Consider the following 15,265-nt stretch of genomic DNA (forward strand, 5'->3'; position numbering starts at 1 on the left):
ACGTCAGCTATTATACATTCACCGGCTAAGTTTAATATTTAAAATTGAATATTGAGTTTGAAGCTTGTGAGAGCTACTTGGATAAAATAAACTTTTTTATAGCTACCCTTGAGGCTACTAAAAATTCAGTTCCTCCCCATTCTGTACTTGAAGAAGCTAGAAGCCTTTTGAAAAGCCCTACAGCTCCTTTACCAGCATTTAAAAGTGTAGAGGGAGAAAATATAGAGAGATTTCTCTCTGAATTTGAAGAGGTTATTAAAACCTTCAAGTACACTCAGAGACAAATTACTGCTGCTGAAGCAACAAGTGTCAGGTCGTGCATCCATACTACTCAATTCACTTGAAACAGACAAACAGACAAACAGACATATGAAGATGCAAAATTAATTTTAAGGTCTGCTTTAGCATCCCCTGGGTTTCAGAAGTTTACGTTAATAAAACAGTTGACAGATATGAAAATGCCTTACCAAACAGATCCATTTGCGTACGTTGGTCAGATGAAAAATTTCAATTTCATGGAATCTGTTAAGTTGTTGAAATGGAAGTGGACGATTTTTTGAACTGCTTCCTTTGGAATGGCATGAACAGCACCTTCCAATCTCAGTAAATATTACCAATAAGACGAGGCCCTCCCTTTCAGAAATTAATGATAACATTTTTGAAGCATGTGAACGATATGCCATAGCATCTCAAAAATTTGATACAAAAGTTAAAAAGTTACCCAAGACTTCAGAGACTGTTAATCTAGCCTCTAATGTGAATGTTGAAAGGCAGCCTACTTAGGCGAAATGCTCTTTATGTGCTTATGACAGAGCAACTGATGATCACCAAGTTTTCAAGTGCCCGGTTTATAATAGTAATAAGGCAAAGGTGGATAAGCTGAAAGAGATAGGAGGTTGCCTTAAGTGTGCCAGTTCCTCTTATTCTGCGGGTTTGTGCAAATTTAGACTTCATAAGAAATGCAGAGGTTGTAATGGCTGGCATTTCACCTTTCTCTGCATTAAAAAAGATTCCCCAAAAGAAGAGGTAGTCAATGTTAGAAGTCTTAATAAAAAACTCCAATTTATTTAATGAGAAATCTGAAAAGGTTTCCACGGGGGTAGTATTTTTAGTGGATGCTCTCCAGTGCTATGGTAATAGATCTGCTCTACCAACTTTCACTTGTCAGCTAGAGGACCATACCCAAATAAGAGGTTTGCAAGACTCGGGCTGTCAGTGTAATTTTATTACGGACAGAGCGGTTAAGAAGATTCCTTTCAAAGTTTTGAGGAGAAATGTGAGTCTTACTGTTAATGGTTTTAACTCTGCTAAATCATATAATACAAAGTTGGTGGAACTGAATTTAAAATTTGGACAGGAAATTTGCAAGGTGGAGGCCCTATGTATACCTTATATAAATATAAATTTGAAGTTGCCACATTTGTTCAGGGTGGCAAGCCATTTCTCTGCTAAGGGTTACACCCTTGCAGATAAACAGTTGCTGAATAATGGGGATGAGTTGAATAGTATAGATTTCATCCTAGGCACTAACTCTGCTCAATGCACTATGGCGTCAACAGTTAGGTTTGGACAGGATACTCCTTCAGTATACTTTCAAACTTCCTTTGGAGTGATGCTTCTTGGTAATGTTGACACAATGTTAAAAAATTTCCATTGCCTTCCTGATTTAAATGCAGTTGAAACTTCAATTATTTGCAAGTCTGATGTTGCTCAGTTGGTTGTAGGTGCTCTTGATTCCATTGGTCTTGGATTAGGTAAATTTAATGATGAATCTATATTGGAGCATGAGGAAATGGTGGTAGAAGCTAATTTTCTAGTTTTAAATGAGAACGGGGGCATAAATGAGCAAGCACTACAAAGGGCCACCGAGCAAATGTTGGAATATGACTGCAAAAGGATCCTTAATTATGATAAGGAAGAGAATGAGACATCTGTTGAACTCAATAATTCTCTAGTAAGATATGCACTTAACAATGCCACTGTTAATGAGGATGGTAGAATAACAATGCCTCTGCTATGGAACAGTAAAGTGTCCCACTTACTTGGTAAAAATTATAAACTAGCTGAAGCAGTGTTTAAGTCAAATTTAAAGAAGCTTTGCAAAAGGGAGATGCATGTGAAACTCATGGATGAAGTCATTAAAGAACAAGAAAATTTAGGAATAATTGAAAAGATCCCAAACCTTAAGCATTACCTAACTGAACATCCTGAACATAGTTTTTTACCCCACATGGGGGTGTTTAAACTTGATCGAGAGACTACAAAATGCAGAGTAGTATTTCTATCAAACATCTTTGAGGCGGACCCAAGAAAACCCATGACAGTAAGCCATAACCAGGCAATTCATCCAGGGCCGTCGTTAAACCAAAAGTTAAGTTCAGCCTTACTTCACTTACGATTTGGTTCGAAGATATTTTGCTTTGATCTCAAAAAGGCTTTTAATCAGATAGCAGTTAGACCTTCAGATCAGAATAAATTACTTTTTCTTTGGGTTAGAAGTGTGAAGAAGAAAGATTTTTCCTTAGTTGGTTACAAGAATCTTAGATTGAGTTTTGGTTTAAGATGTAGCCCTACAATTTTGATGTTGAGTCTCTATAAGATACTGGTTTTGGATGTGGAGGATGATACTCAAGAGGTAAAAAATATGAAGAAATTGCTTTATCAGTTGTTTTATATGGATAATGGAGCTTATACCTGCAAAAATTTGGATACCTTGGAATGGGCCTATACTCGGCTAACAAATATATTTGCTCCTTATAGGATAGAATTGCAACAAATTGTCACCAATGATGGGCCACTTCAAGAAGTCATTGACTCAGACTGGGATCAAAATACATTAACGGAAGTTAAACTTTTAGGTTTGAAATGGAATAGGGAGTTGGATACCCTTTCAACTTTTCCCATTGTTTTGGAAGCTTCGGCAAGTACCAAGAGGTCCATCCTCAAGTCCATTGCTTCAAACTTTGATTTGTATAATATCAATGGTCCAGTATTTAATAGGGCAAGGCTATTTATGCATGGTTTACATTGTGATAAGTCATTAGGATGGGATGATATTTTACCTGCTGAAAAGCTAAAAGAATGGAAATGCATTGCAAGGCAAGCTAATTCTACTCATGAAATTGTTGTTCAAAGATTTGTTGGGGAAAGAGATGGACAATACAGACTTATTGCTTGTGTAGATGCTAGCAGTATGATATATGGAGCTGTTCTGTATATAGAGAACATTGATACTGGCCAAACAAATTTTTTGTTAGCCAAAAACAGCCTGATAAAAAGACAGTCTAATACTAAGTCCATCCCTTCCCTGGAGTTACAAGCCATTTGCTTGGGTGTGGAGTTGTTAATTGATTTGTATAAAGATTTAGGAGGGCCTGATTGCCTCGTTCCAATTTCAATAAAAAGTTTGGATTTGTACTCTGATAGTTTGGTAGCTCTTTCTTGGATCAATTCATATTCCTATAAACTGGATAAGATGTAGAAAAGATCTGTATTTGTTCTTAACAGGCTACAGCAAATAGATAAATTATGTAAAACGTTTCCTGTTAATTTTACTTTCATCACTGGAACTGCCAATCCTGGAGACTGCATAACAAGAACCTTGTCCTATAAACAGTTAATTAATACAAACTATTTTTCCGGACCTCAACCTGATATCCACCAGTCTATAGTCAGTCAAGATATTTTGAGAGTTACAGTTCCTAACCCTAGGACTACCTTTGACTTCAAAGAGGAGAATGTTTCAAGTAATGTTTGTGCACAAGACCTTAGGGAGGACGTTGCTGAGCATCTAGTTTCTCCAAACAGATACTCTAGTTTCTCTCTCATGGTTAAAGTGCATGCCAGGGTTGCTCAATGTTTTGCCAAGTGGAAAGCTACAGTTACAGCTAGAAAACTGAAGGTTCCCATTGAATCTAATGATACAGGATTTTATGTGAAAGCTCTGAAGATGATCATATTGAAAGAACAAAAAATTCAGTTTCCTAGTGTTTTGGAGTATTTTGCATCCAATTCTAAACTTTTTAAGGATATACCTAATTTGGTAAGACAGTTGAATGTTTACCCCGATAGAGATGGAATTCTCAGAGTCAAAAGCAAGTTTGACAAGTGGAAAGGTAAACAGAGGTGTTGCTTCCCAATCTTGCTGTTTAACAAAAGTTCCTTGACAGAACTGATAATCAGGAGTCTTCATATAAAACTCAAGCATGCTGGTTATTATTCTGTTCTGAATGAGCTACGCAAGAAGTTCTGAATACCATAATGTTTTTCAGCTGTTAAAAGAGTGGTAAAAGATTTTGTCATCTGTAAAAGGTACAAGGAGCATACCATTCGGTTAAATCAGTCTCCTTACCGGGAGTTTAGGATGGATCCTTCCCAGATTCCCTTCAGTTATGTATATATTGATTATTTTGGACCATATTTTGTAAAGAAACAGGGTAGTAAGGTGAAGGTTTGGATTCTATGTATGAGCTGTATGTATACAAGGGCCATTAATTTGATATTATGCTTGGATTTGTCAGTCAAGGAATTTTTGAGATCATTCACTCTACATACCTTTGAACATGGTTTACCACAATTTGTAGTGAGCCATTTGGGGACACAGCTTGTTGCCGGGGCTAATGTTATTGCAGATTTTTTAAAAGATCCTGATACCCAGTCATACTTTGAAGAAAGTGGAATTAAACCTATTAAATTTGAAAATTATTAAAAGGGTTGTAGCCAAATGGGTTCTTTAGTGGAAATTTGCATAAAAATGGTAAAACATCTAATTAACAAATCCATTAAAACAAATGTGTTAGACATAAGGGATATGGCCTTTCTTATATCTCGGGCAACTCATCTTATAAATCGTCGACCCATTGCCTTTAAGGATGGTTTAAGGGATGTTCCTGATGAATCTGTACCTAGCCCAATAACTCCAGAAATTTTAATACATGGCTACGAGTTAACCTCTGTTAACATTATACCCGAATTGCAGTGTGATCCTGAATTAGATGGAGAGTATGACTTAAAAGATTCACCCTCAAGAATAATTGAGGACACTTACAGCAAGCTGAGGAAAGTAAGAGAGAACCTGATTAGGATTTATCATTCTGAATTTTTGGCGACATTGATAAATCAAGCAGTTGATAAGACTGACAGATACAAGCCTGTTACCCATAAAATCATTGAAGCTGGAGACATTGTTTTGCTGAAGGATCCTCATACTAAGGCCTTAAATTATTCACTTGGGATTGTTAAGGAGGTGGTAAAGAATGACCTTGGAGAGGCGACCAATGCTCAGATTTTGAAAGGGAGGTCTGGTGAAGTTGTGAAAAGACATGTTACCAGCCTTATAACCTTGCTCAGGGATAAAGGTTGTACTAGTGGCATTGCTCCCTCTGTGAGACCCAAGAAAACTATAGCAGTGGACTCTTAATTATAGGTATCCAAAGAGAGCAGCTGCCGTTGCTTCAGGATTAAGGACTAAGGAGATGCTCCTAGAATAAATTAAGAACTTCCTCAGATTTTCAAAGCCTAGAAAATCCGAGCTCCTTCCCTGGAGTGATGGAAATTCTGTTTAATTAATGTTGTTCCTTTTGTTGTTGCTACAGTATTTGGTTAGCAAATCATATATTCCATTGTTTATTAATTTTCTTTCTGGGTAAACCTGTTACCCAGTGATAACTTATGCATTATTATTATTATAAATAATGGTAGTTTACGCTTGAAGGGAAACCCAGCATATTGTATATTTTTGTTTTGATGGTAAATCCTTCGAAGTGTGAACTACTAAACAACCCTTTCGGAACTATCTGCTGGTGGTCTTGTTTTTTCCAGTAATACGAATTCTACAGGTAACATCGCCAGCAGAGAGAAAGGGGAGTTGAAAGAAGGTTTTCGTACTGGACGGACGGCTGGATATTACAGGAGTTATTATATCCAGAGTTGGTCGAAGTCATATAATGGAGGAGTAACATATACTCGCTTTTCTCCGCCATCCTGCACAAGACAGGACCAGCCATAAGCGTCGTAACATCAGGACACTACAGTATCTTCTCCGAATTTCCGAGGAATTGAATTGATAAGGTACGTCATTACGAAAGATATGCTGACTTCTAAAGTGATTCCCTGTCAATTTGTTTATCGTGGATAAATATTCCCTTGCTCGATTCCCAATTAATAAACCCTGTGGATTTGGTATTTAAACTATTCATAATTTATCACTGCTGTAACTTTGCGTGTTACCATATGAAAGTTTTTTGGATTAGAGGCAGTTTTTACTTAATTAGCCAATGTTATGTTATGATTACTTTATGCCAAAGTTTTCGGATCATTGGGCCTTTCGTGGTTAGGTAGTTGCCACGTTAAATTGGAGGCAGAATATGTAGGCTATATATTTTTCATAGCTCAGAATTCAATTTAATTGTAAAGTTAACTACTGAGTTTAGTGACTTGAGTGAAATAGCAGAGCTTGTGCCTTTACCTCAAAAATCTTTTTTCATTTTACTACAGTTATTGAATTGAGTGATTTAGCAGAACTTGCCTTTACCCTTTGAAAATAGTATTTCGTTTATGTCCTCAGAGTTTCTTGAAAAGCGAGGAGGGTATTAGAAGGAAGACAGCATACCTGTAGTTACTTCTGACACAGGAAAATCCTTCTCTACGTCAACAAGCCCACCAGCAACCAGTTCTAAATTTAACTTCACATGGAAGTTTAACATTTCATTAAAGTGAAACTTTATTAATGGACTTGTTTTATTCCTTCCATCATACAATTTTCAAGAAGAATGCAGTCTTTCACAAATCAAGCCCTTCTTCATCTGTTTCCTACAAGAAGGGTCTAGTGGGAACTAGGATGACTTGCATTCCTACCCTGGGAGGACACTGACTTTTCCCAATAAGAGCAGAGATCCTGGAACACATTTTCTTTCTGGCTTTGTGGGACATTCAGATGCACTCCTTTGGCTGGAAAGGAAATGAAGGGATAATTTCAGATTCAAGAGAATGAAGTTAGACATATAGGATCAATTCCAGCTCTCAGGTTGAACCTGTCAGGGACACAATTCAAGAAGAAAGACTCGAGTAACGACAGCCCCATCTCTGTTCATTACCTTCGGGAATGCCTATAGATTGGACGCTAGATGTGGTGGAGCCACAGGATTGAGCAAGTTTTATTTAGGAGTTTTTCCCCCCATCTTCCAGGTGAGGGGGAGGATGGTCAAATGTATGCAAACCATTTTCTTGATGACATTACATTCTATCAACATATCCATCACATGGATATAGCTTTTCTTTGACTGTCTACCAGTTCTTGGTAGTAACCTATTCTAACACCTCCTGTCTGTTCATGACCAGGTCATTAGGAGGTTGACACGAGTCATATTTTCACTAATGTACAGGACTGAGATGGTTGGACATTTCCTTGGGACATTTCCTGAGATAGTAAACCAAGCACTTTAGTTATACAGCAGGAACTTCCTCCTGCCTAAAGGTAAATCTCCTATCAAAAGGCAAGGGTTTGTATTCATGTAGGAACAAGTCAAAATCTTTTAAGTAATTTGTATTTTTCTTAACTAACAAACCTGAGTCCTTTAAACTATACTTTAGTGCTAGACCTTTTTTAAGGCTATACTTCACTCCTAGGCTGACAGTCAAAATGAGAGCTCAGTGGCCTGTTGGGTGGGTGGGACTTCCTTGCCACCTCAACAGCCAATTTCAGTTTTGCTGAATGCATACTCCTATTAAAGGAATCAGATTGGTAGTTAGGAAAAATACAATTTACTTGAAAATTTTTAGTATTTATACGATTCGTGTAATGAGCCCCTTGATTGCGTAGTCATGAACGGAAGCATTGTAGTTCATGAATGCTATTTTGTGGAGCTTGCAAAGTAGTAATGCCACATGCATTATAGTACGTTGCATTTCTTATCCATGGTCGCAGATTTTCGGGAGGTGCAGTTTGAGTGGAACTCTAATTGATGCTCCCCATAATCCTGGAGGGATCACTGGTGTGGAGGCCACTGTAGAATATGCTCTTCAATGACAAGGGAAGATTCAGAAGACATTCTTGATCATGCAGGAACAACTACGTTACTTTCCTTCGTTTGCTGGACCTAATGTTCAATGTGTTATCAGCAAGCTTTGGACCTCTATTTCTTCCTAGCCACATGGCTGGGTTACTGATTAAACATGTTTCTCATATTCAACTTCAAAAGTTCAAACTTGCAGCAAATGTTTTTATGTTCAACAGGCTTACAATAGTCTTTTTTAAGTTTATATATGACATATCTCTTTGATGTTGTTACTGTTTTTAGAATAATTTATTGTTAATTTTTTCTCATCGTTTATTTATTTCCTTGTTTCCTTTCCTCACTGGGCTATATTTCTCTGTTTGAGCCCTTGGGCTTATAGCATCTTTCTTTTCCAACTAGGGTTGTAACTTGACTATGACTAGTAATAATAATAATATAACCATAAGGTCAACTTCCTTGATCTTGGAGTATTGCCTCCTAAAGGAAGACTGGACAAGCTAATTGCTGATAAAATTCAATTGGTAATTCTTCATCTAGAAAGCACCAAAAAGGCAAGCATGACCCTTCAGGCTGAGAAGCAGTATCAAGCTATAACTTGAACTAAATTCCAAAGCTTAGAGGATGAGATTCCGACAGACCAGATGTACAAATCCTGCACTATCTTTATCACAGGGAGAGAAATGGTAGGAGTCATTTGTATGCGACTCCTAATGAATGGTCTTCCTGGCTTTCTTCGGTGATATCAATTCAATATAAAAGCAAAGAATTCTTTCTTAGGACACATCCTAGGCATTCCATTCGGATGATCAAATACCTGTCTTTCATTTTAGAGGGTCCTTGCTAACAACCTCGCAGGCATGATGTGGTGAGATCAGATTTGAGAAGTCAGCTGTTCCAGCTCATAACTTGCGACTGAGTTGGAAGATCTTAAGTGTCTGGGAAAACTCGGTCATGAATTGGTCTCTGAGTATGATAAGATCTAGGTTGATGAGTAGTATAAACCAATTTTGAACGATAATGTCACTGATGCATCTTGGGAAACTCCCATGGCCGGAGAGAGATGAGGGTAGCTGACCACGTCCTGACTAGCAGTGCTCGTACTCAAGCTTATACGAGACCGATAATCTTGCTTCTGTTCCTCGTAACAGAAACCCTTAAGATGAAAGCATGCAGAGGAATTGGAAGAAGTCTTGAAAGACTCTGTGAGATCAATCATCCTAGCTTCGGTGATTTCTTCCTCTTTCTCATTAGGGCACCAATATTTAGCAATCTTTGACTTTTTGCAGTAATATCTTAACCCTGGCAAAAATCAAGGGCTAACAGTACTGTATTCTGTGGCACACATCCTAACTACTCCAAAAAATAAACCCACTACTACCCTCTTCTTTAGTACATACATACATATACCAAGGCACTTCCCCTAATTTTGGGGGGTAGCCGACACCAACAATGAAACAAAACAAAAAGGGGACCTCTACTCTCTACGTTCCTTCAGCCTAACCAGGGACTCAGCCGAGTTCAGCTGGTACTGCTAGGGTGCCACAGCCCAACCTCCAACATTATCCACCACAGATGAAGCTTCATAATGCTGAGTCCCCTACTGCTGCTACCTCCGCGGTCATCTAAGGCACCGGAGGAAGCAGCAGGGCCTACTGGAACTGCGTCACAATCGCTCGCCATTCATTCCTATTTCTACCACGCTCTCTTGCCTCTCTCACATCTATCCTCCTATCACCCAGAGCTTTCTTCACACCATCCATCCACCCAAACCTTGGCCTTCCTCTTGTACTTCTCCCATCAACTCTTGCATTCATCACCTTCTTTAGCAGACAACCATTTTCCATTCTCTCAACATGGCCAAACCACCTCAACACATTCATATCCACTCTAGCCGCTAACTCATTTCTTACACCCGTTCTCTCCCTCACCACTTCGTTCCTAACCCTATCTACTCGAGATACACCAGCCATACTCCTTAGACACTTCATCTCAAACACATTCAATTTCTGTCTCTCCATCACTTTCATTCCCCACAACTCCGATCCATACATCACAGTTGGTACAATCACTTTCTCATATAGAACTCTCTTTACATTCATGCCCAACCCTCTATTTTTTACTACTCCCTTAACTGCCCCCAACACTTTGCAACCTTCATTCACTCTCTGACGTACATCTGCTTCCACTCCACCATTTGCTGCAACAATAGACCCCAAGTACTTAAACTGATCCACCTCCTCAAGTAACTCTCCATTCAACATGACATTCAACCTTGCACCACCTTCCCTTCTCGTACATCTCATAACCTTACTCTTACCCACATTAACTCTCAACTTCCTTCTCTCACACACCCTTCCAAATTCTGTCACTAGTCGGTCAAGCTTCTCTTCTGTGTCTGCTACCAGTACAGTATCATCCGCAAACAACAACTGATTTACCTCCCATTCATGGTCATTCTCTCCTACCAGTTTTAATCCTCGTCCAAGCACTCGAGCATTCACCTCTCTCACCACTCCATCAACATACAAGTTAAACAACCACGGCGACATCACACATCCCTGTCTCAGCCCCACTCTCACCGGAAACCAATCACTCACTTCATTTCCTATTCTAACACATGCTTTACTACCTTTGTAGAAACTTTTCACTGCTTGCAACAACCTTCCACCAACTCCATATAACCTCATCACATTCCACATTGCTTCCCTATCAACTCTATCATATGCTTTCTCCAGATCCATAAACGCAACATACACCTCCTTACCTTTTGCTAAATATTTCTCGCATATCTGCCTAACTGTAAAAATCTGATTCATACAACCCCTACCTCTTCTAAAACCACCCTGTACTTCCAAGATTGCATTCTCTGTTTTATCCTTTATCCTATTAATCAACACTCTACCATACACTTTTCCAACTACACTCAACAAACTAATACCTCTTGAATTACAACACTCATGCACATCTCCCTTACCCTTATATAGTGGTACAATACATGCACAAACCCAATCTACTGGTACCATTGACAACACAAAACACATTAAACAATCTCACCAACCATTCAAGTACAGTCACACCCCCTTCCTTCAACATCTCAGCTTTCACACCATCCATACCAGATGCTTTTCCTACTCTCGTTTCATCTAGTGCTCTTCTCACTTCCTCTATTGTAATCTCTCTCTCATTCTCATCTCCCATCACTGGCACCTCAACACCTGGAACAGCAATTATATCTGCCTCCCTATTATCCTCAACATTTAGTGCCTTAGGAAAATATACAATGATTTATATATGAATTTCTGTGTCCCCTTATAGTAAAACTTAGTTTTAATAACTTCAGGTATTCTTATTTCATAAATATATAGGAAGAGTTGTTTTATAAAAACTTTTTACTATTGTAAATATGGAAGGATCCAGGACATTGGAGGCTTATAAAACTTCCTACTGGCACCTCAAATTCTATATCCAACAGCACAAAAATGTCATTTATGTATAAACCCTAAAATATGGATTGGAGGAAGCTAACAAGTTTCTAAATATTCCATATACAGATTGGCACGGATATAGGAAAGATAGGAAATTTCAAGCATTACTTCAAATTGTTATGCATAAAAAAATAGATTAATACCTTATCAGGAAGAGTAGAAAGAGCAACGTGAAGCTGTCGACACTTGTCGTGTAACTCTTGCATTAAAGCAGGGCCTTCAGTTTCTAGTATATCAATAACCTGCAATATTAAAGTTAAATTAGAAGTTATGCATCAGCAAACAATAGAAATCTGTCTAATTATTAAGGTAATTAACATAAAAAAGGTGTAAATTGAAAGGATTTTTTCTTAACGTATTCACATCTGTACCATTTAGTACCAAATATTTTTTGTTCTATTTATTTTTTTAAAAATCCATTGACCCAACTCCATAGGATAGTAAACTTCTTCAGTACACTGTATTAGATCTTATTTTTTGAAAAAATTACAAGTGTTATGATGGTCATCATATATTACATAATTTATTAAAATTATGTAACTAAACCAATTACTGTTTACCATAATGCATCCCAAGAAAATCTTCATCAACCAAAATTTAATTCAAAAGTCAAACCCAATTCAGACTAACGCAAAAACATGATGATCTAGCAAAATGTTTCTTATCAGTAACCTGTAACTTACCTTAATGACACTAGCAGCTAACATTGGCGGTAATGAAGCAGAGAAGCAGTAACCAAGCCCTGAGAGACGCTGATGGTCGATAACAAACTTGGTTCCAACACAAAACCCCCCTGTACTGGCTGCAGTTGTTTCCAATGTGGCCATTATCATATCAACCTCTTTCATCTAGGTAAGAAACCAAGATGAAAATTTATGTTTTCACATATACTGTACTGACAAATTCTATGAGATTCTCACAATGTGATAGCGCAACTTTATCAAACTGCTTGATAAGAGAAAAAGATCTTATATATTATTATTAATATAATATATTTAATAGCTTTTCTTACTGACTTGGGTGTAAATCACTTGAGCTGACTAAGCAAGTGCACTAACTGGCTATACCATACTGCTGCTACTACTTTTTTTCTTTCAATGAATTCTTATCTCGGAACTTTTCATAACATGCACAATGGTCAGTTCAAGCAATGGATTTTCTAGGAAACAAAACTTATTAATTTTAATAGTTCTTACTTGATGGGTTCATTTCCATTCATAAATTAGTATTCTCTCTGTGTATACTTGATATAAAATACAGTACCTGTATACCTATTAAAAGCAAATTTCTTACAGTCATATAAAAACAAGTTACCAGAATCTACTTTAAAACGCTAAAATAGGTAACGATAACATGAAGAATTAGTAATATGAACATAAGTTGAAAAATACACATTTAATTTTCTAAGCAAATTGGATTTTTCTTAAATATAAATCTTTAATACTCAAGTATCTTTTGGTACAGTACTAGAGTTGGGGCTTGTTAACAAGGCAGCTTGTGTGTTAGAGAGGGATTTCCTATACACACACAGTCTACACATCCTTACTCTTTTCTTTGCTTATGGAGACATGTAGAAACGGTCAGATCCTGAATTACAACAGGAGACATCAGGTTTGTATATAACTCAACAAGTGGGATGAATGGGGTTATGGAAACTAATTGGTATTTCAGCCACAACTAAGAAATGTCAAGATGGGGAAAGGGAAGGATGACTCCTCACATCCTATAAAGCCTTGCATTTACCAATACAAAGGGATAACACCCTTTTACACTTTTGTATTTGTACAGAAAACTTAATCTGGGAAAATATTCTGGATAGTTCTGGTGATGTACAGGAAATAAAAAAACTGATATGCTCAATTATTGCAACAATTAGACCAAAACAATAACTTTCTCTACGCCCAATCATTTGCGGATCAATTATTTGAGTTCAGCCACATGTTCCAAAGATTCGGACAAAAAGGCAAACTCTTCTCTAAGCCACTTCAGTCACCATGATAATCATGGTTATTATTACGTAAGTTAATCCCACTATTGTCTGGCCTGTAGTAAAATTTTCAATTTAGTATAGGGTAATCAAGTTTTTAAAAAAAAAATTTAGTTACAGTATATAATTAAAAACTGGCAAAGTATTCTGAAAAAAATTATCAACTTGGTTGTTGCCTTAATTTGACATTACAGTTGTTGTTTATCAAGTTTGATATTAACATATAATTTTTTCAATCATTGGTGTTAACCTCCACTCCCTGTATACAGGGACACAGGTCAGCTATCATAATTTTTTTTAATTAATTTGTATTTTTAAGAGTTATACAAAAGTGATTCCTTCAATAGGGTGATATTTTTAGCGTGAGCTGGAACAGTCATTAGAATCATTTAATGAGTTAAACGTCCGGTGGAGTAAGCCCCATCCCCACACCAGCCGGAAAAGCCTCACTCTAACTTTTTGGCCCAAGACTGAGAGAGGTGGTTGAAGAGGAAAGTTATCTTATAGGACTCAGGTTTGTATAGCAGGGAAAAATACAAATTACTTTACAAATTTGTGATTTGTTTGATACAAACCATCATCTTTTAATAGGGACACTCACTCGGCTGGGCGAAATATATACGTTTCCGGTACATACCATCCCTCCCACATGTATGCAGGGAAGGATCCCGAAGAGCGCTGAGAGAGGTCCACATCTCATTGTCACTTGGCAACCGTTGGAAAAAGGAAAGAAAGGGGACGGCATCCTTTTCACCTGATCAACGGTACGAGAGGTCAATCTTGTACGAGACAGACAGCTGGTAACGGGCTTGTGTATACCTATATAACATACCACTCAGAGCTGGGTATGATCTTGGTACATACCAATTTTCCACAGCATACGTGGGGAGAGATCATCGGGGGGAGACAGCTAAGTTGATCAGACATCCTAAAAGTCTTTTTCTTGGGGGTGAAGAGCAGCACTCGGTCGAAGGCAGTCCATTCAACTAGACACTGAACACATGAAAAAGTGGAGCATAATGTTTGTTCTCGAAAGGACAAATCTCGGTAAGAAAAACTTTCCTCTTCTCTCCTAAAAGCAAGAGAGAGAGAGTCCAAGGAGAAAGAAGGGTAGAGCCCTTTTCCTACTTAGCAGTCCACATGCTTTTTTATAAAGAAAGAGTACAGGTAGCAATATGAGCACCAATACTTGAAATTATTTATGGAAAGGTTCTTGTTATATAACCTATCACTTTGACAATAAGGGAAGAACGTACTGGTGCCATCAAACACTGATTTCTGGGCTTGAACCTGTGCCGGCCAGTGAATAAGCTCCTATTAGCACTTATTCTTAGGTAATTTACTGCTAAATATACCAGAGAAAAAATGTAAAGGAGTGCTAGGTTAACTAGCTCGCTCACCTATTGGTGTCGGTATAAAATTGGGCGTATAATCCAGAGGTCCCGCACTATTTAGATTCATCCACGACAAAGACCCCAATAGAGGAGAGCCGTTCAACCTCACTCGGCACCAGCAACTCTGCATCCGCTCAGAACCCAACTCCTTTTTTAGCACGCCTGTGTTGTAACCCGCTTTTTTTGTGCTCTCGTATTTTTCTTATTTTCCACTGGATTATGGCTTCTTCATCGGTTTCCCAGGAGACACCGTCTAAGTTGAGTACCAAGCTATGTTTTGCTGTGTTTTGAGCAATCTAGATCGTTTAATATTTAAATTATAGGAGTTTATTCTCTTCGATCATATCGATCTTGCTTGATTCTGCTTACGGTTGGTACTCCTGT

General features: G+C 37.8%; 1 protein-coding gene across 1 annotated transcript in view; it reads right to left on the reverse strand.

The window, feature by feature from the left end:
• Positions 1 to 15,265, reverse strand: part of Spt-I (serine palmitoyltransferase subunit I) — a 115,406-nt gene that overhangs the window by 22,027 nt on the left and 78,114 nt on the right. Inside the window, exons 8-9 of the mRNA XM_068374303.1 lie at positions 12,184 to 12,348; positions 11,644 to 11,742 (exon numbers count right to left, since the gene is read on the reverse strand). Coding sequence (XP_068230404.1) covers positions 11,644 to 11,742; positions 12,184 to 12,348 — 264 coding nt within the window. The remainder of the gene's footprint in view (positions 1 to 11,643; positions 11,743 to 12,183; positions 12,349 to 15,265) is intronic.

The sequence above is a fragment of the Palaemon carinicauda genome, chromosome 5 (genome assembly GCF_036898095.1).
Source record: "Palaemon carinicauda isolate YSFRI2023 chromosome 5, ASM3689809v2, whole genome shotgun sequence".
Taxonomy (NCBI): domain Eukaryota; kingdom Metazoa; phylum Arthropoda; class Malacostraca; order Decapoda; family Palaemonidae; genus Palaemon; species Palaemon carinicauda.